The sequence below is a fragment of the Ochotona princeps genome, chromosome 8, assembly GCF_030435755.1.
Source record: "Ochotona princeps isolate mOchPri1 chromosome 8, mOchPri1.hap1, whole genome shotgun sequence".
Lineage (NCBI taxonomy): Eukaryota > Metazoa > Chordata > Mammalia > Lagomorpha > Ochotonidae > Ochotona > Ochotona princeps.
The window spans coordinates 28461015-28483749 of record NC_080839.1 but is presented as its reverse complement, the minus strand read 5'-3'; the positions used below and the strand labels follow the sequence as shown (position 1 = coordinate 28483749).

At 36.2% G+C, this 22735-nt stretch overlaps 1 protein-coding gene across 4 annotated transcripts in view; it reads left to right on the top strand.

Moving 5' to 3' along the window:
- The window catches only part of NRXN1 (neurexin 1), a 1084317-nt gene that overhangs the window by 553837 nt on the left and 507745 nt on the right, over positions 1-22735 (top strand). For all 4 annotated transcript variants that reach the window (XM_058667775.1, XM_058667773.1, XM_058667774.1 and 1 more), the window contains exon 14: positions 1286-1405. In XM_058667775.1, the coding sequence (XP_058523758.1) occupies positions 1286-1405 (120 nt within the window). The remainder of the gene's footprint in view (positions 1-1285; positions 1406-22735) is intronic.

Below are 22735 nucleotides of genomic sequence, written 5' to 3'. Positions count from 1 at the left end.
CAGTCACTTTGTTTATACATTCACATCTGTGCAAGACAGAAAAATACAAAAGCCCTTTCAATTTTCCTTCTTTACATGTCATTCACTCAATGAATCATTATATATAAATATAAATATATATACTGGAAAATTCTAATAAATTACTGCTTTCTCATTTTTTGGCTTTTCTTACGATTTATGGCTGTTAATGTTGATTTGCTCGACATAGCATTTTCTTCCCACAGCAGCATGCTTTTTTGAATCTGAACGTTTTTCTGTGTTGGCCCCATTTCAGTATTGCTTACTAACATTTACTATATTTTGCTTTTTTTTAATTTTGCTGACAAAGTTGCATTGATGAAAGCTGACTTGCAAGGTAGATAGCCGTGTGTGTATCAAACAAGACTGAAACCCCATTTACACAATGGAAACCCTAAAGTAACTTTTTTTTCTTACATTTTTGCAGTAACTGTTGTTTGGGTTCGGACTTTATTTTCTGTCAACATTCTTGGACATTATGCAAAAAAAATCATTCTGTAGCCTAGTTTGCATAAAAGGCTTTCAGTCTTGAATATGTTTGTATAGTGATTACCTCTAGTGCTTTGATCATAGTTTTTTTTAATCAGTTCTTTGTTTTTCAGTGTTCTATTTATGATTCTTTAGAAATAGACTAGCATTCTTTTTACCTGTACGTTAAATGGGGGCATGTCATTTATACAGACTTTTCCATTATATGTTTAATTGCATGAAATCATTTAAGCATGTCAATTGATACTTGCCAACATACCGATCCAAAGCACCAGCAATCATAATTTTATTCATAATTTGTGCAGGGACACTTGTGGATCTTCTGGGGTACAATTACACAACTCTGCTCACTTAATTTGCCAATCTTTATTTCAGTCTCATGAAGTTATAATCTCCATTTCTCATAGTGTCTCTGTTCATTGGTTGGAAGTTAAGGAGATCCGTTTATTTTCCAAAATTCAAATGGTGACAGAGAATATTAGTGATGTAATAAGATTACCTGCTACCATGATCATACTAGAAGCTGTGTGCTTGCTTTGATTATTTTTTTTTAGTTGATTAATATAACACATTGTGTCTTGTACTTGAAACTAAAAAAAGAAAAATCTTCACCTACAGCTTCTCCGTTCCTAACTTAGGTGTGTGACCTAGAACTTTCAAAACTAGTTTGGACATGTGATTTGAGGTGTTGGCAACTACTATATGTGATTTAGCTCATGTATAAATGATTCTTTAGATTGTTTTAAAGAACCCAAGTTTCTTTTTGATTGTTTCCCAGGGCCAAGCACAACCTGCCAAGAGGACTCATGTTCCAATCAGGGTGTGTGCTTACAGCAATGGGATGGTTTCAGCTGTGACTGCAGCATGACGTCCTTCAGCGGGCCTCTCTGCAATGACCGTAAGTCCCGAGCATTTGCCGACATTGGGTGTTATTTCCAGTTACTATTTGATATCCAGGGTCTGAACCTCGGAGCCCTAGTGCGCTGAGTAAGTGGAACTATCGTGGCAAAAGAAAAGCAATGGTTGGTTAAGCAAAGGTGTTTTTAAAGCACTGAATTCTTGTTCAGAGCTATTGTTCACTAAGTACTGTGATGATTCTTTGGTTGTCAGTTGTTTGTGATCCTTTTGTTTCGTTTGTGTGACAAATGTTTTCTTGTTTCTTATGTATGACGGTTCTAGTTTTTGAAAGCACCTTTAATTCATGAGGTTAGAACATCAGGACTGTGCTTTTAGGCAATGGTTACAGGTCTTAAGTGTTCTTTCTCTACATTTCTTACTGTCTTTTCCTTTTAAAATAATATTTAAATTGTGCATCAAGTCCTTGTGTTTATATTTTCCCATGAGTTTCCTGCCTGTTAGTCTCAAAAAGATGACAATGAAACACAGCATTCGTATTATATCATGGTGCCCAAGCCATACCATAGCTCCCAGTGCCTAAGATACGTCACAGCCGTGAGATGGAATTTGGCTATTCTACATGATGATGTTGTACTCGTTAACTTTAAATACACTCACCTTACAGTGCTTTGGCAGCTTGATAAGAGCATGTTACACAGAGCATCACATTCTGTGATAAGACAATATTCTTGACAGAGTCTCTTGGTTGTTGAATGCAGTAAATTCTTAATGTTGTAAACAATGTAGCATCTTTAAACTAAAGCTCTAGGATGGTTAGTTAGGGGATGACATATTTCAAAAAGTCTGGAATTTCAAGCAGAGGTTGGACTTACATATGAATTTAAAGCAAGACTGTGATTTGTTCGTTTTGACAGTATTTGTCTGTTTGAAATTATTTGTGTCAACATGTATGATTACAGTATACCAAGTAGATCAAACAAAAATACTTTGTTGCTTGAAATATGATAAATTTTTAACTATCTCAGTATTCTAAAATATTAGCTTTAGAAGGAATAAGCAACTAATATGAATAAAATGCAAAGCCAAATCATATATAAAAGAGGCCGTTCATGACCATGTAGCTATGAGAAATGTTAATCTCTATTCTGTCAGTGTCAATAACACTATTTTCAGTTTCATAAAGAAGAATCTTACGCAAAGCCTCATGAATACAGAAACATAAAGCAACACATATTTTCTTTTAACAAACGGCATACATGCATTAATATGTGTCCACAGAATAGAAACTTCCTGTATTTGCCACTTTCTTGTATAAAAAGATGTGAGCTTTCTTTGAAGGACAAGAAGCTGAAAATTTGTTATGATTTTATTATTGTAGAAGTTTAATCCTGAATATGATCCTGACAGATGAATGATCACATGTGGTAGCTAATAGGGCTCTTTTGGTATGAAAATATTTTTCATCTTGGTAAAGAACGTTCTCTACCCAATTTTGCTTGATCTAGTTTCCACCTATTACAGAACAATTGCCATTTGGTTGTGTCACATTGTGTATCCTGCTATACCAGCCAAATGAGAAAAATGTGATTTTCTGTAGGTATCTGTTGTATTTTACCTAAAGGGATGTCCAGCTCTGACGTTAGACATCAGCTCTGAATGCTGCTCTTTGGTGACAGCAATGGTGATGACAGTGATAAGGTATTAGTCATTTTCTTGTAAATAAGTAGATGTCATCCAGTAAGTGCTTTTTGCACAAAAAGGCACCAGAATAACTTTGGAGAGCTCTCAGAATACATGCATTTTGATTAAATCATTACATCTTACTGGATTTTCTGGAAATATGAAATGGTTTCTTGGTTGTATGTTAGAATATCAATGATGAGATGTAGGTGAGATGGGAATTAAGCAGTCAATCTTATTTTGGTATCAGTTACAGTTTGTAGAACACCCACTTGTAATTGCTATTTTAAACATATCGCACTTTCTTTACTTTTTAAGTGGGTCATGATAGCTCTTTTGTCTTCAGTTACGTTTTTCCTATAGGTGGCACAAGTAGAATCCGTGTAAATTTTTTAGTAAATTATTTTTCTTTATGGAAGCTGACAACATAAAAATAATGCAGAATATTTCATTTCTCAATGAAGTTTTCATGCCTTGCTCAGTTGCCTCTCACATCATAGAAATCCCACAAAGGAAAACACAATAGGGTTGTAAGAGCATAGCTTTACAAATGATACTCTTCTTCCTCAAAATAGAGCTTGCAAATGTCATATGTCTGGTAAGTTTCAAAGAGTGGGTTAGAGTAACTAGGAAGTTTTATTTATATTAGCCTGGAGACATAATTAAGAGTGGGAAGATGGTAATACTTTACAGCTTGTAAGTGTAATCTTGGATAAATCATACTAATTAATTGAACAAAAAGGAATCTTTCAAAAAGCACTTATGCAAAGTGATGCCAGAGGCTATTTTTTTTTTTAAGAAATATGTTTGTGAAACACTTAAACCATTTCTTCCCAGGAAAATTGGCATGTAAGTGATCTATTCCCTTATGGAGCAGTTGTTTCTCTCTCTCTGTCTGTCTGTCTCTCTCTCTCTCTCTGTGTGTGTGTGTGTGTGTGTGTGTGTAAGGTGTAAGGTAGTGGAGTACTATACAAACAACTCCTCAGTTCTCTTAAAGAAGTACCAAAGATCCCCTCTGTCATTTTTCTGGTTTAGAGTAGTTTCTTGATTTTTCTCCTACTTCTCCCATCCTCTGTTGGTAATCCTCTTCCCCTCTGTTAGGTGGATTTTACCTTACGGTTAACTTTGTTTGGCCTTCTACCATTATAAAAGTATATTTTTCCCTAGGAACCATGTTCCTTGCTTTTTATTGGATGCAGTGTTTTGTATAGCAGGTGGTATATATTTGGTTATTACATTTAGCTAGATGCAAGGACTCTACAAAGGAAATTTTGATAGGCCCCAAGTAGCCAGTGTGCTCCAGATTCATCTATCTGAAGTTTGTGGTCTGACCCCAACCTTGATTTCCACACTGACCCAGCTCATAATCTTGTCCATGCTAAGTGTTATTGCTAATTTAGTTATCCATGGCTTTCTGAACATCATCGGACTTTCCTTACTGTTGTTTATGCTAATTTATGCTAATGTTTCCACCTGGGAAATGCTGTCATTCCACGGGGATTTACTTTCTTTTCACTCTGTGTGTAATTTTGTTTTCATTCTCTTCCTAGAAAGCACTCCGTCCTCAGAGGATTTCCATCTTTTGAGCTTGCCATTGCCTCTTCTTCTGAAACCTCATGGCCACAGTGTGTCATTGTGCCCAGAGATTTTGGAAACTTTTGATTGTAATCATTTATTGAATGCTTTCTACTCTTTGCATGGCACTAAAAGTACATGCCCATCTGTAAAATCTTTCTGTCTCCTATTTATGCTTGCACACCCACTCACAATCACCAAATCAGTGTGCTACAACATAATCCTTTGCTGCTTTCACCCAGTGGCCCAGCTAACTGAATGCCAGGTCCGACAAGATGAATATAGCTATGACCACATAGAAAACAGTGTCACATTACATTAGTATGGAAGTTTCATGTGTGAAATTATAATTCAGTTTCAATGGTGTTAATTACAGTAAGGGAAGAATGCATCATTTGCTATTACTTGGGTGCTTTAACTTAGAAAGAGGTGAGCACTGTTATTAAAAGACTATTTTCAGAATCCTAAACTTTATCAAGGGAAAAAAAAGCTCTCTGATGGTAATTTTTTGTACATTCTGTGTGAGAATTAGAAATATTCACTGATATAAGGGTGAAATTTGGGAATTATTACTATGACATTTAAGCATGTATTTGACTTTTTTTCTCACCTTTTGGTGTTTGAAAAGAGAAATCAATATGCAGTGTTTGACGTCAATATCTGAGATATTATAAGTGAATCATAAAATACACAAAAATAACTTGGGCCCGGGTAGCATTATTTCTCCTTCATTGAGAGCCACTCATAGCATTCAGCTGAACTCATTTGCTATTGGTGCCACTTAGGACTGAATAATATTTTTCAATTAGTTATGTCCACAATTCATTGTGACTGTGATGAATCTCAGGAACATTGTATCATTCAAGCATTGTAACTATTAGCGTTTAGGCTCTTACATGCAAATCATAAATATACTTAATGATAATGTGTGACAACTGTCTATGGGGAACTTGCTCAGACCTGTCTCAGCTGAAAACATAATGTATTAACATTTTAAATCTCTCCTGAGCTACATTGCAGGGAAATACAGCATAACACAATACAGAAATGTTAACATGCAATAGAAGTGTTTCTTGCTGCTGTTTCATAGGAATTTATTTGTGTTTGTATTATTGGCACTGTAAAAAAATAGGTATATAAAAGAAAAGCATTGGTCTTTGCATATTGCTGTTGGGTAGTAACAAAGCAGTTTTAGACGGAATCTGTATAAATGGTAGTTACTATGGGAATATCTCAACACAGTGGGAGAGATGACCGTGCGACTGTAGTATCTGGGATAGTTTCCCAAGCTGTTTAGCTGCTGAATGAATACATGTACTCTTCCTAAAGGCGACCAGTTTGGACCCTAAAAAAAAATTAAGGGAGAAAGGCCCAGTTAGAAATGTTTTACCAATGGATTTTCCTACCAGTGATCTCTTAATCTTTTAATGTAAATTCTAATTTTGCGGCTCTTAATGTGGCTCCTTGGCTGATATCGTCACTGTACATCTTATGTTAATATTAAGGTAGACATTGATGTTATATGGCGATCATACTGCTTTATCCCATGAGAGCCCAACTAGCCAGAGCTAGAGCAGGGAGAAAGTTTTGTAGTCACCTTCATCACTTATCCTCAAGGGATACTGTTTCACAGTTCTCTCTGGCCATAGTTTCCATCTGAGTGCTTTTCTTTCTGTGAGTCCATTATTCTCAGTTTTCTTTCCAGCCTTAATAAAAAGGAGCAGAAATCAAGGTAGGCTGGGGATTTTGCCTTGATTGGATATGTTCATTTTTTAAACTTCAGGCCTTTTGATTTACCTGTATGTTTTTGAAATGATTTTATTTTTCTAAACGTGATGATCTGAAAACCCTTCTGAACAAAATTAAGATAAATCACAGTGAACTGTAAGAGTTCTGCATAACACTGGACAAATGTAAATTTAAAAAATAAAACATGTACACATCCAGGGCAGCCAGGATGGTGCTTTCACTGGCTCTGCTCATAATTCCAGATTTCTACTAACACATGCTGGGAAACAGTTAGCTGAGGACACAAGGAACTGAGTCTTTGATACCAGTATGGGAATGCATTTCAGCCCCTGGCTTCAGTTTTACCTAGCCCTGGCTGTTGTGGGAGTAGGTAGAGTGAACCAGTAGATGGATGATCTTTCTGATTCCTGTCCATCTATCTCACTCTGCTTTTCAAAATAAATGAATAACCAAAACCAACGAATGAGCATCCAGTTATTAATCCAGAAGATAAGTGAAGTGACTAAAATATTGACTACTTCTCTCATTTTATATTAAAATATCAAGTGTTTTTTTAAAGAAGTATATGATAAAATGTAACTAACTTAGATGTTGAGATTTTCTTTTAAAAAGGTAATTGTAGTTGGATTTGAAAAGAAATTTTAGATCAGGCATCGGTTGTGTTTATGTATGTATATAAATATTTGCTGTGGATATTTCTAGCTACTACACAGAAGAGCTATAAAATTTTTTCATGTAGATCACAGTGATATCTTTTAATGTTAGTGAGATGAATATCATTATATGAGTGTAGTTTACATTTTACAAGCCTTGCTTTCTTTTTGTGTTTTGAATTGTTTCATATATTTTTAAGTTTTTCTTCAAAAACATTTACAATTAAAACTGAGACTATTGAGGCAGAGATAGTTTGAGTAATTTCTTTGAGCTGAAACAATTAGTAATTGAGTTAAGGATAATTTGAATGTAAGTCTTTGTTCTCAGTCCCTGTTCTTCCTTGCAACTCGGTTCACTCCATCAGAAATGAATTTGATGTCATTGCTACTGCCATATTCTCTGGCTACAAATTCTTACAGAAATTGCGGTGAGCAGAATTTAAAACTGTGTGCTTTTCCCCCATGCACTTCTGACTATTAATTCTTAGATTTTTCTTAAACATTATGCTGCATGAAACATGCTCTTCCCTTCAGTTGTTCACTTGCCACTTCTAAAAATGAGCTGTCGAAGGCATACTGTCATTAACTTCCAGTTCCATTATAAAAGGTACTGATTATGAAACGGAGATGGGAATTTTCTGTGATTTTTCTGTGACAGCCTTTCTCAGTTTCACAAAAACAATAATTTGATATTTAATAATGAAATCAGCAAAGTATTTTCCAAAGTACTTATACTTGAATCAGATTCAGAATGTATACCCTGAGAACTAAGCAGCGAAGATTCAGCATTGTGCTGAACAGCGAATGTCTACCAAGCCTTACATTGTGTTAATCATGTCTCAGTTTTTTTTCCTTACACAGTAATACAGGCAGAAATGAAAAAGAAATCAAAGTCAAAGGTGAGCATTGTCTCTACAAGATATATAAAATACAAGAAGATGGGTGAAATCCAGGACATGAAATGTTACTGCATGATTAGCCGTAAAGACCAAGGGCCCTTATATTTTTGTATTGAAGGGAAAGAAGGCTGTTTGGAAATATGTAAAGTCTAAAAATGTCAAGATAAAAATAACATTATGATTGTCTTATGAAGTATCTTAGGTGATAAAATACTGCTCTGAAACAAATGCACCTTCCCAGTGATCCTTTTCTTTCCTTGAAGAAAGCATTGTGTGTCTTTAATGAGATTTACTGTAGCAATTAAAAAGTGTCAAGTTATTTTATCAGGAGGAATTCTGGTCAGCTTCCAAGTTCTGTACTGTTTTGTGTCTGTAGCTCTCTGGTGGCAGTCTACTGCAGCATAAAATACAAGGGTGATCTTTTAGCTCACAGTGTGATGGAATGTGTAATTTTAATGACCCTAATGATCTACATTCACATGTCTTAGAAAAAAAAACTCTATAGAACATAGGGCTTTATCTTCCCAGGTGTTGGCAAGACAGAAAGCTACAAAGCCGTTTTCCAACTTGAAATGATTTCAGAAGGAAACACATTTCGAAAAAAATAAATCAACTGATAGAGAACGATGTTTAAAAAAATAGGTCGTGAATAAGAGGGAGGCTGCATTTGAAGGAAAAAATGGAAACAGTCTTTGTGTGGGTGTGAACATTTTATACACACATCACATGTGACCCTTTAAGGAGAGAAAAAGATGGAATAAGAAGTAGAATAGACAGAATGCATTTCATACTTTCTTTTCTTGGTGGTACACTGTGTTTTTATGTGGAAGCTCTTGAGGCCTCATCTGGGTTCCAGCACCTCAGGCAGTACCGATGTTATGATCAGTGCTAGGTACTGAATTCAGTAGAAGGCTATTGAAGTCATTGGCAGGACTTCTCTAGTTTACAATGTCATGTCAGAATGACAAGCCATGTTTCTGTGTAAACCTTTGATGGTCACTTGAATATCCTATGGGAAGGAACCCTGAACAGAGAGCGCAGATTCATGTACTTTAGGCACATGTTGCTTAATGCTGGGTGCATTCTATGTCTGTTCTCCTAGGCCCTGTTCAGGGCAAATGTACCATTTTACTAAATTAAAAATGGGGAAGTGACAGGGAAATACATTTCTTCCCAGCTGCTGAAGACTTTACAGAATTAATTAAAGCAGATCTTGATGTGTCAGGCACATTTCTTTTATTGTCAGTGAGGGTAATTCTGTAAATCAAAACCTGGAAGCATTTTCAGTGTGGTTGCAAATATTAAAGATCAAAGCTATGTTTCTTAAAATTAAACCTCACGAAACTAAAAATCGATCTTTGGAATGCCATGTAAGAGGCTGTTACCTAAGTCATAACACAACCTCTTTTCTGAAATGCAGTGCCTGCAGGCTATATGATGACCATGATCATTTATTTTTAGCAGAGTACCACCAGGCACTGGTGATATAAAGCCCAACAGAAGAGGTTTGCGGTACTGGCTCTCATCCAGGGTTTTAAGATCACCAGGAAAATTCTCTTCCTACCACCCCAATACTTCCTTTCTTACTGTTGGTAGGTTTTGTGGATGTTAATTCTTCCGGCACACTTCCATTCAATATTTACAGTCCTTCTCATTCTTCGTCACCAAATACAACCGTGATCTCATGCTTTATCCTTCATGTGTCCTGGCATCAGCTCTTTGACAAGATATGAATGGAGACTCAGTGGTCTTGGTGTAGTCACTGAGCTTTTTTTTTTTTTAAAAGATTTATTTATTTTATTGGAAAGACAGACACACAGAGAGAAGGAGATACAGAGAAAAAGATCTTCCATCTGCTGGCTCACAAAGGCTGGAGCTGAACTGATCTGAAGCCAGGAGTCAGGCGCTTTTTCCACGTCTCCCACACAGGGTGCAGGGTCCCAAAGGTTTGGGCTGTCCTCAACTGCTTTCCCAAGCCACAAATAGGGAGCTGGATGGGAACTGGAACTGCCAGGACATGAACCAGTGCCCATCTGAGATCCTGTGTGTGTAAGAGTAGGATTCAGCTATTAGCCTATCACGCCATGCCCCAGTCATTGCAAATTTTTATGCCCTTGTCTGCCTGATGTCTCCCTGTCTAATGTTCTCTTTTTCTTTATTTCCACTTCATTCATGTCAGCCAGTGGATGTGACCCAACTCAAATCTGGGTGGTTTCTTCTGATTTGAGACCAAATATTTACTATGTAAAGGTTCATTTTTTGTGTTTGCATTTTGTTATGCATCTTTTTTCTCATCCTGTTCAATTTTTGTCATTTCTCACAGTATCTAGCATAAATTAATAGCTGAGTGTTTGAAATTTGGTGTCCTCAAGCCTCCGTTAATCAACTGATTTTCCTGTTTGTGTTTATCCTTGCTCATTTGTGCGATTCCTGTTAAAATATGTAGATAAGGTATGACTCTTGGTGAAATAATTTTATTATGCTCTATCTATTAATGTAATGCATCTTTCATTATATTCATTCATAATAGTAAACACCCAACTGACTTATAAACATACATAAATAGGGATAAAATGCTTTGAGTACAGATGTGGGTATATGTATGTATCCAGGGAAAGGCTTAGGTTGTATTTGTATGCATGTGTCTGGATATACATGATGCATACCCTGAGGGATGAAGGTTTTGGTAAACTTAGTGAACATTTTTCTTCAAACTGCACTGAAATCCTACTTTATTATATCAAATTAGGCAAATGCTAGAACCTTTTGTCAATTCCAGATAAATGCATTTTGTTCACTTTACTTTTCCAATAATTATATGATGCCTGCAGGAAAAATTAGATCATTATGGGAGATGCTACATTGCTTGGTTTTGTTGTTGTTGTTATGGGAGCTTTAAGAATTTTTCAGTATTAAGGTATTTTTCTGACAATATATTAAATTTGTTTAGGAAAATGGTCGTATTTCTGTTGTAATAGTTCATTGTGTAGGTGGTTGAGTGTAGTCCACCAGTATCCTAAAATCATTCTCTAAATGTTCCCATACAACACGTACAAAAGAGCCAGAGTCCTACTTGGTGTGACATGGAACTCAAAATAGTCTGCTTGTTTTCCTTTGCATAGGAAATATGCTGAAGATAGTATTTCTGTATGAAGCTATGCTAAGATGCCAATTGTTTGGATTCCGTATTTTAAGAGACTATATCTGTAATTAGCTTAGTAGGACCTTGAGTATTTCCCTCCTATTTTTTAAAAAAATTATTTACTTTTATTGCAAAGTCAGATTTAGAGAGAGGAGAGACGGAAAAATCCTCCATCCACTGGGTCACTTCCCAAGTGGCTGCGACAGCCGGAGCTCAGCTGATTCAAAGCCAGCAGTCAGGAGCTTCTTCTGGGTCTCCCACATGGGTGTACGGTCCCAAGGGTCTGGGCCATCCTCTACTGATTTCCCAGGCCACAAGCAGGGTGCTTTTTGGGAAGTGGAGTAGCCAGGATATGAAGCAGCAGTTATATGCAATCCAGGCACATGCAAGGTGAGGACTTTAAACACTAGGCTACCATGCTGGGTCCCAGGAGTCTTTTCTGTTCTCCTTGCACCTATGTATAATCTATCGAGTTCATGGTGACAGCACTTGAAGTAGTTCATGGATTTTGGAGGATTGAGAAAAAAGTTTAACACACACACACACACAATCTCATGTTAGATTTCACCTATTTGAATCAATTTGAAGTGCTTAAATAAAAAGTTGTACTGGATAGTGCTTCACAGGTTGTGGTTCTTAGAGTGATGTTGTCAACTGACACTGAATTGGCTAGAAATGCATATTCACTGGTCTGACGCCAGATCTCCTGAACCAGAAATTCTGAGAGTGGGACTCATAATTGTCTTTTAGGAATGTGATTATGATCTTGACATTTCCTTACATTTGAAGAATATTTGACTATATCCTATGTTCTCAGCTTTCTACATAGCAAAAGGCCCGATTTCATCTTATACAAAATGTTTTCCCTAAAGAATTTAATAAATGAATTATCATGACTACATTCATGAAAGAATTTCTGTACAGGATTTTTCAGGGGGACCCCCAGGTGTGACTTGAGCAGGTTGTGAAGCTGTGTGGGCCTCTATTTCCTGGTTATAAGGTAAAAGATTTGATTTAGCTAATTTAGCTCATCTCCAAGTTCTATAAATCTCCAAAGCTGTGTGATTCATTGTCTCTGTCCTCTTTCTCTTCATTTTCCTCAACCCTCACACCTATTTTTATTCAAGTTTAAGGCTCTTCTAGGACTCAGCCCACACCTCAGTCATACCACTCTAATCTTAAACTGTATTTTTGCCAGAGACCTTTTTGCTCAATCCTATAAAAAGGAAGAAATTTCAAAAAAGAAATCTGATTAATGAGTTGCCTTTTTTTTTTTTAGCAAGACACTTCAATCCTGAAACACTGGGCAAAGACTTCAACTATTTGTTTCTTTCCGGTTTACTTAGCTTTTTATTTCTAGCTCCTTTCAGATATCTATCTGTATTAAGTGCATTTTAAGTTGAGATTTTATTAAAGTATTTCTACATGTATGCTTGCTTATGTAAGTTCTAGATATAAATATTATTGATACTTAAATAAATGTTTCCTGACAGCAAAACAAAAGAGTAATTAATGATAGGTGTTAAACTGTTGATGTAATCACAAATACTACCACTCATTGAATATGTACTGTTTTTCATATTAAGATGGTTTATTCACATAATATACTTGGCTTGATAAAAAGTGTGGGATCCCACGTCCAAAAGCTGTATATCTGAAGTGGATAAATATCCCTCTGCTGTTATGTTAATATGAGTTAGAACCCACCAAATTCTGTGGCGTACAATTCTCAGATTGCATGAAGTAGTCTCTCAAAATTGGAGAAAATATCCATCCTTAGATTCCTCATATTCATTCTTCCAAATATTATAGGACATACAAAGTTTGGACAGATATATGTAGGCTTCTCCAATGTAAGAAATTGCAAAAATGAGGAAGGATTGATATAGAGCAAATTTAGTTATATTTTGCATTCTGAATAACTCATGTGAGGCCTGGATCCTATTCAGACACATTTTAATGCATGTGATCAATACAGCTAATGAAACTTCACAGAGATTATAACTTGAGAAAGAAAACCGTGGGCACAGGCAGGGACTTAATAGATTTTTAAAGCAATGCTCCTAAATCTATATTGTGGAATAGATATAATTTATTCACTTTATACATGTTTTCAAAAATGCTTTTTAAGTTAGTGTGGTCACCAGAGGTCAGAGATGGAAGTGGGACGGGCAAGACTGGGAAATGCTGGCTGCTAGGAACTAGGTAATATTAGATAGGAGTGGAAAGTTCAGGGTTCTGTTTCACAATAGGATGACTACTGATACTGATAATGTACTAGACATTTCTGTAAAAATGTCTTATAATTAAGATAGGGTGTGTTATAACTATAAACATTAAATATTGAAAAATAAGCATGATTAGATATTACACATGTATATATGTAATGAAATGTTACATACTATCTCTTAAAAATGAGCGATTTCCATATGTCCATTAAAGTTTTAAGTAAACATATTAAAAATCAAACAAACAGTAGCTGAACTGACAAACATTACATTAAGAAATTATTTTATAATGAATCTATAGTTTCTGTTGTTCATTGAAATGAATATAGATTTAAAAATTTGACAATTGAAGAAAATAAAATATGTATTATTAAAATAGAGATCATTTATCATAACAGTTAAGTACATGTATTCTTTATTTAACATAGCATAAATTTGGGATATTGTTGATGAAACTAGTCGTAAAACTATAGGTATGTAATTTTTCCTAGTTACAAATTTCCTTGATGCTAAAGTTAGTCATTACAAGCCTTTTCTGTCTAGAATTTCCTCACCTCTAAACAACATAGTTTCCTTGTACTACAAACTACTATAATTTATTGTGAGTGAGTTTTATCTTTCTACCTGGTGTTGCCCTGTGTGTGACGTTAATACCTCAGTTTCTGGCCTAAAATGGTGTTGGGGTGAAATGAGGAGAAACATGAAAACAACATTTCACCTTCTCAGGGGCAATTGTGAGAAAGGGAAAATCTCTTGGGATTAGGAGTGTCCCATACATTAAGAACATGTCTGCATAGTTGGTTATCCGGGTCTGAGACTGTGAGTGAGCAGTCATGATGAACAGAGAATGATGAGACGCACAGGAAGTGCCTACCCCGATAGCTGTGTCAGTTGAGAAGCTGCCTCCCAAGACCTGGGCCAGCACAGTATGATTTGCTTTTGCTGCATGACCTACCCCACGTCTTTCGGCCTGTATCTGGATCTTAGTATGCACTCAGTGAAAAACTAAAAAATGAGTTAAGTATAATTAGTAAGGCAACTAACGAGAAATGTAAGTGCTGGTTGTGTGGAACGATCCTGTTCTTTCATGTGCGTGCAGAACAGATGAAAAACCTAGCAGGGGGAGGATTAAGTGGAAGCGATGACAGTGTGGTGTACTTGAACTGAATAGAGAAAAACAGGAACAGCCTCCTGCACAAGTTGGCTGCAACGCAAGGCAAAGCCATGCAGTGTGTACCAGCCCAAAGACACAGAGTCAAACACTGGGTGCTCTGCTGGGATCTCTGCATGTGAAAGTGAATGAGGACAGTCTTTGGATGAAGTGGAAATAATACAGGCTTTAGAGACAGATAAATTTGAAGTTGTAGTCTGTCACGTCATACCTTTGTGACTGTGGCCTGACTGAATAATGTAGCTCAGACTTAGCTTCTCTTCTGGTAAAGTGAGGGACGTGACTACAAATCTTTCAGGGTTATTTTGTGAATTAAATATAACATGTGAGAAGATCCCTACTCTAGCCCCAACTGGTAGGCATTCTGCTATTTTATATATATGTGTGTGTGTGTGTGTGTGTGTGTGTGTGTGAGTGAAGAGAGAGAGAGAGAGAGAGAGAGAGAGAGAGAGAGAAAGAGATTTTTTTTGCCTTTGCTTTCAAGGAGCTCATAATAGACAAGAGAGAATGATGGATGTGTAGGATCATTACATGACAATTTCAAAAGTTCTGTAATCTCTTACTTTGTAGAATGTGCTCGGAGAGCCAGCATCATCAGATGCTGCTTTAAGCTTGTTACTGATGCAAGCTCACAGACTCCCCCCCCACACACACACAACACGCACATACCTACTGACACATTTAACAAGGGGCTCCAGATGGTTCATAAGCATGCTGAAGTGTAGGAAGCACTCCTGTGGTAGAAGCATGTAAGGAGGCCAGAGGCAGTAGTGACCAAATCCACTTAAAGAAATGAGGAAAGATACAGTGTGAAAAATACATACTGTGGAGACAAATGGATCCAGAATGCATTCTAACAACCACATGGTACCTGAACGGCCAGAGCCTCATTGTTGATCATATCACTGAGTAGTTCAGGAAGTTACATTATATGCTATGTGTAAACATGTTTAATGTCAGAATTCTTCTTGAAATGTCTGTGCAGATCAACATCGATGTCACTATATTCCTATCACCTTGATTTTTTGTAATCTCCCCTGGTGTAGAGAAGGCTACGACTGTGCCTGTACAATGATTTTGTATGAGAGAAGAATGATTTCTGCAATCCCGCGTCTGTGAAATGGAAAGAATAAGCTTTAAAATCTAAGATTTATGGTAAATCTAACCATAACGCACGTGTATTCAGCATCCTTCTTCTCAAGGAACTTGGCTGTAGAACATTTAATTTGATAGTCTAGTTTAACCAGCAAGGTGTTGTCCTGGCAAATACTGCTTTTTCTAAGTCCATGAAATGGGATAATATATGAGTCAGTCATTTAGTCCTCAAGAAACAATAAACATTCAGCTTGGCATTGGCTGTACCTAAAGGCCAATTTGCTTTAACACTCATTTTCTTCTTAATGTTAGAATGGCTCCTATTTTATGAGGAGCCATGTGGTTCTTTTCACTGAGTTGGCAGGTGGCACCAATCCTGTAATTATGATCTTGATTGTCAACTTCCAAAGCACAAAAGGAAACTCATAATAATCCACTCTGGTGCTCTTTAGTGAAGTGTTGCATATGCTTTTTGGCCTATCAGCACACATACATCTCACAGTAGTAATAAAACTATTAGAGTAGTAAAAAATGCAGTTTAATTTTCATGAAAGTGTCATAAAATTCGATTAAGTACACTTTTCCAAATAGTGGTTCCCTCTAGGATACTTGGGTTTCCTAATGTGAAATTACATGTTTCTTTGTCTTTTCCAAGTGACCTCTGTTAATGATTTAATCATTATCCCAGCTTCTCAACTTGCAGCATGATCATCCCCTGGGTCCCTTTGTTTCCTTATGTTCCTACAAATTTGTTATTGTTGTTATTTTTACCTGTGTACTTGCTCCTTTACAGGGATACTGCCATTGCAATGAGCTATTTCTCTCTTCTTCCTGTTTCCTTAATTGGAAGAAGAAATTGAGATGAATAGTCTCAGTAAAGCACATAAGTTGAGGCATTATAATTACCCAAGAATGGAGGACAATATTTTTTGGTGCTGTTTTCACAAATGATGAGAAAGAACAGAGAGGAGTATGTCGTCGACACCAAGAGAGTCTGACTAGCCCCATCTTTGCTAATCCATGAAAGTGAACATTCCTCTCATTTTAAAATTGTTCACCTTCTCCTCAAAAGTAGTTTAATACAAAGAGTAACACAGAAGGGTCTCCTGGCGTTCAGATTTTAATACTTTCACTGGCTAAAGTGCAGTACATTTCCTGGTATAATTACACCCCAGTTGTCACAATAAATGAACACAGTATATTTTACAATACACGTTACTTGCTTATTATCATGTTTGTTCACACATCTCTCAGACTTGACAGCCCATGGGGAGGCTTTCTACCATCACTGGTGAATGGAAATTAGTGAAATTCTTGATTTTATTTGTGGTCAGATTTTTATTTTCAATGGTAAAATGCCATAAGCAGGATAGATAGAAAATTTAGGGAATTTTTTAAAATAGCTGTGGCTATGGAATGCTCTCCTGCCCACTTTTCTAAATCCCATTACTAATCTCCCACAAAGGTGAATATTAGCTACCTGCATTTTAATAGAGACCAAGTGATGAGACCAAGAACATCTCGGATGTAAATAGAACTCTTTTTTGAGGAATACATTATATTTAATTTCAGCCTGACCTATCCCACAAGAGTGCTACTAAATTTGTGAAAGAACCAAATAAAAATCATAATTCTCATTTGGCTTAATTAATTTGTTATAAGAACACAGCCCCATCAGAATGGGCGTTGGAGTGATTATTTCTTCTTTAAGCCATATGATAGTTATATCTTGTCACAGAGATCTAAAATGCAGCATAGCATTACCAAAACAAAATGCTGAATGCCCTAATACGAGATGTTTTTCCTCAAACTAGACAAGGTAGAGTCACCTTGGCTTAACCATAAAATAAATAAATAATTAGGTTCCAAGACTTGACTATATGAAGGCATTTTATGTGACAATATTAAAGCCAGATACTCTTAAAATATTAATTTATTTTTATTGGAAAGACAGATCTTATAGGGAGAAGGAGAGACAGAGAGAAAGATCTTCCAGCCATTGTCTCATTCCCCTAGTGACTGCAACAGCCAGAGCTAAGGGCATCTAAAGCAGGATCCAGGAGCTTCTTCTGGGTCTCCCATGTGGGTGCAGGGTCCCAAGGCTTTGGGCTATCTCAACTGCTTTTCCAGGCCACAAGCAGGGAGCTGTTTGGGAAGCGGAGCAGCCAGGATGCTAACCGGCACCTATCTGGGATCCCAGCACATACAAGGTAGGGATTTAGCCACAGAGCCATTGTGTGTGGCTTGGCAATACATACTTATAAAGCAGTTAAAAATACAGAACAAATGAAAAATAAAATTTTATAAAATCACGCAGAGCCCTTTAATTTGATTGCTTCCTCTTTGAGGGAAGCTTCCAATAAAACAGCAACAAAATATTACCCCATATTTGTTGTGGAATTAACATTGTACTAAGTATTGAGGGGGGAGGAGAATAAAGATAGGAAAGATAAAATGAAATAAACAAAGTTTACTTTATAAATATGAGACAATGGAATGACCTCACAGTGACCAAGAACTGTGGATGGGACTGCATAATTTCCAAAAGCTCCAGGAGACAGTATATAGTATATAATCACAGTATATAATCACAGTATATAGTGATTGCACATTTGAATAATTTTTATAGTTGTTTTTCCTGCAGCTAAGTGTGCTGGTGAAAGTATACGATTCTTTTTAATATGCATAGTTACCATGCATGCTTCAGTGAGCAAAACCTGATAGTGTGATATAGTATAATATGATAAAAAGCAATATGAATTTCATGGGCTTTAGAAATGCATGTTAAACTAAACCAGAATTTCATATGTATGTTATTGTGTCCACTTAAAGCCTGTAGGAATTTATGGTCAATTTCATGTTCTAAGATCCATCTTTTGGAGATTAGTGGGTGGACAATAGGAAGAAAAATAGGAAATTTACAACATGAAGTTAAATAACATGCTACTGAATGACCAGTGTGTCATGGAAGAAATGAAAGAGAAAATCAAAGACCTTTCTGAAGTAAACAATTCTAGTGACGTATAAGTCAGTAAGTAAATTAGTAAGAAACAAATCTTTTTTTTTAAGAAATGAAAATAAAAATCCATGATATTTAGGAAAAAATAAGTATTGAAAAGACTATTGTTTTTGTATTTTGTGTGAAGGTTACTTTATATCAGAGAGAACATATGATATTTGTCATTTTAGGATTGACTTATTTCATTGAGCATCATGGTCTCTAGTTGGGACCATTTGGTTGCAAATGGTAGAATTTCATTCTTTTTAATGACTAAGTAATATTACATGGAGTAGATGTACCATAGCTTCTTTATCCACTCCTTTGGACTGACATCTGGATTGTTTCCATGTCTTTGCTATTATAAATTGTGCTGGTATAAATACAGGATTGTAGATCCCTTTGTCATATGTGGATTTTATTTTGTCTGGATATATTCCAGAAGCGGGATAGCTGGGTCATATGGAAGATCAATTTTCAGTACTCTCTATACTGACTTCCATAACGGTTGTACTTGCCTACGTTCCCACTAACGGTAAAGGAAGGTACCTTTCTCCCCCACATCCACACCAGCAACTATTGTTAGTGGAGTTCCAAATTTAGGCCAATCTTACTGTAGTTAGGTGGAACCACAGGTGACTTTCATTTTATTTCCCTGACAGGTAACCTGGGCATTTTTCATGTCTATTAAGCATTTGAATGTGTGCTTTTGAAAAATGTCTGCTCATTTCATTTGCCCATTTCTTCACAGGGTTGTTTGTTTTGCTGTTACTCAGTTTCTGAAGCTTTTTGTAAATCCTAGATATGAGTCCCCATTGGTTGTGTGGTGTGCAAAGTTTTTCTCCAACTCCATTGGTTGTTTCTTCACTTTGTTGATCATTCCCATGGCTGTACAGAAGCTGTTTAGTTTGCTATAGTCTCATTTGTTTATTTTGGCTTTGACTGCCTGTGCTTTTGGTGACTTTTTAAAGCCTTTCCCTATTCCTTTACCTTGGAGACTGATTTCTATGTTTTCCTCTAGTAGTTTGATGGTTTCTTGGTGCAGATTTAGGTCTTTAATACATTAAGAGCTGATTTTTTTGTGTAAGATGACAGAGAGGTGGGGTGGTCTTGCTTCTTACCTCTTATTCCAACAGTGTTGAAGAAATCAGGCTTTTTCCTGGATTGCTTTCAGTTTGCTTGTCAAAGATTAGTTGGTTGTTCATGTGTAGGCTCCCTTTGGGGTTTCTATTCTGTTCTGTTGATCTTCTCTGTTTCTGTGCTAGCACCAGGCTGTTTTGATAACCACTGCCCTGTAGTATGTCTCTAGGTTTTTAAAATTTTTTTTCCTATTTTCATTCTAGTAGTTAAATAGACAGAAGCTATTGTCTGTATACATTTTTAAGGAGTGTATACAGAGAAAGTCAGACTTTTCACTTCTGCAATACACTCCTTTAACTCTCTTCCTTGCACCTGGTCCCTGGATTTGTGCAAAACCCTTTCAAATACTATTTATTTTCCCTAGTACAGATGTTTGTTTCCATAATCTATAGTATATACTCAGAAGAGTGTTTCTAAAACAGTACATGAGTACGGCTTTTTAGAGAAACTACAACGATGAGGACGTGATGGGGTAAAAGTGTTTGGCATCATCAAGGGAGCTGTGCTGCTGCTGTAGCTGGAGGAACAAGTGATGGATACAATGCTTGTCAGTTATTTTGGCAGTGAACTAAAAACGCCAAGACTAGCATGACGCAAGTGAGGAGGTAACCAGCCACCTGGGCACAAAGCTAGAAGGGGCATCCAAAATTCAGTAATCAAGATAAAGTATACTTTGATGAATAATGTGAAATAAACAAAAAGGCAAAAATAACCTATGATTGATGAAATATTGAATTTTAAATAAGACAGCATTGGTATTGCTGGTATTTCTTTTGTCTCAGACACCAGTGAAGGTCAGCACCGTGATATTGTTGGTTCTTTATTCAAATTCTGAAATATTTACCAAGGACATTTTCATAATACGTTAGAGAAGTTAGTTTTGATTTTAAGCTGTTGAGTAGCTTTTTGATCATTTATTTTTATGTTTAATTTATTATTATTACTATTATTATTATTTTAACATTCCCTCACATGCTGCTTCTGAGACAAGAGTTAGTGTCTTAGCAAATAATACCTACCCTGAAAAGCTCCAAAAGACAGGCGCACAATTAAAATGGAGCCAGGGTTGCAATCTTGAACTTGGCTTTCTTCATTATTAATCCATAAGTCCCATGACTCATCTTAGAGCTGTAAATCAGAAGACAAATAAATAATGTTGAGTTAGATGACGCCATTGTGGGTGCTGTAATTTTCTGAGGGTTCTTGGATTTCAACAGGCTAATCACAATCAGAGAGTTAATTGCATCCCTTTGCATTTCAGAAAATTAAAGCCAGGCAGCTTAACGGCACGATTTTGTATGAGATCTTACTGCTTATTTATTTATTTGTTTGTTTTTATTGTGACGGAAAATGGATGCCCCTTGGCTAAAATGTCACATCTTTCCATTATACTTTTAAGTAGGCAAGAACAAAGATTTTCATCAGAGAGTAAAGATTCATTTCAAATCTTTGTGTTATCTTTGAATATAAAGTACACTGAAAGTCGCTAAGGCAATGGAGTTAGTGATGGAATATTATTAATGAGTATGTTATTGGTAGCAGTGTTGTTTTCTCCTCAAAAGCAGTCCATCTACAGTACCAAATATCCAGATGAATTTCTCTGTTAATTTGAAGTGCCAGGCACATTTTTTTGTCAGCAGGTAAGTATTAAGGTTATACTTCAAATGGCAAACTATTAAGAAAAATTACCCTCCCCCCGAAATTTCCTACATGTAACAGACAGATGTCACAAAGAGCATACTGAAAACTTATGAAGTTTTACATGGTTGATTGATGAACATAGATATATACTTTCAGACAGAGAAGTAATTGCCATTTTGAAACTCTTCTTTATGCTCTGTAATAAAACAGTGACACGGATCATTTATTGCTTATTCCAAATGATCTCTATAACCGCCTTTTACAGAATGAAATGCTGAGATTCAGAGCTGTTCAAATGATTTCTAGATTCCATATTGCCTTAGAGATACATGTGAGACTATAACTGAACCATGAGTCACTTATTTACCAAACACTGTTTTATCCCTTTGCCTGAAAGATAAATTATAGACCCTTTTGGGTCTTCTTCACACAAACCATGACATGGTCTTCTCCCTACTCTTCATTTTCTGCAGGACTGAAGGCCATACTTGAAAACAAAGTTAGAATCCAATAGAGGGAACTACCTCACTTTTTCCACTTGCTCCTTCATATATTGTGCTTTAAATCTTGTTCTAGTGTTTCATCCTCCTTCTCTACTAAAGGACTCCATCTTTCAGATACTGCCCTACTCCCTTAAATCCTTAATGTTAGCAATTTGTATTAATGAAAGGAGAAATAAAGCTTTCTCTTGTCTAAACATCCACCATCACACTTGTTTGTTGTATGTTCTGTATGTCGATTATTCATCTACACTCATGACTGAACCTCCTGTAACCTGGGTCCCAAAAGAAGCCCTTAGCCCAAACGACTGCTTGTAAGAGCACTAGTAACCCTTCCACTGTTAAATCTATGCCATATGCTTTACTTCTAATCTGAATCTCTCATCAGGGTTTTGTGTTATATGCCTTCATCCTAGAAGCATCATTCACATAGGGTACATGTGTATGCATCTAATGTGGTTCTGCTCACTTTGTGACTTTTCTTAATGTTGATGTTGCTTAGGACTTGATCTTAGGCGTCTCTTCTTTTAATATCCTTCTCTAAGTAATATCAACTATTTCAATATCTTTTATTACTATAATTTTGCCCATGAAGATAATTATATTCTTAGCTCTGACTTTTTGCATTCAAATTTTCACATTATGATTGCATTTAACTCAGCTACTTATGAATCCCACAGGTATATGAATCTCTGTATGTCCTAAACCTAACTCCCAATATTTCTATCTCCTGCCCCATACCTCCTCCTCCTTTGTTTCTCCATTTTTTAAAAAATCTGGGAAGTCATGGTTTTGGATTCCTGTTTGTAATAATTAAAATTTTGAGAAGCAACTGTAATAGGCTGGCAGTGCCTATACAATGATTAATACATATAGCATGGCATGAGTACATTGAAGAC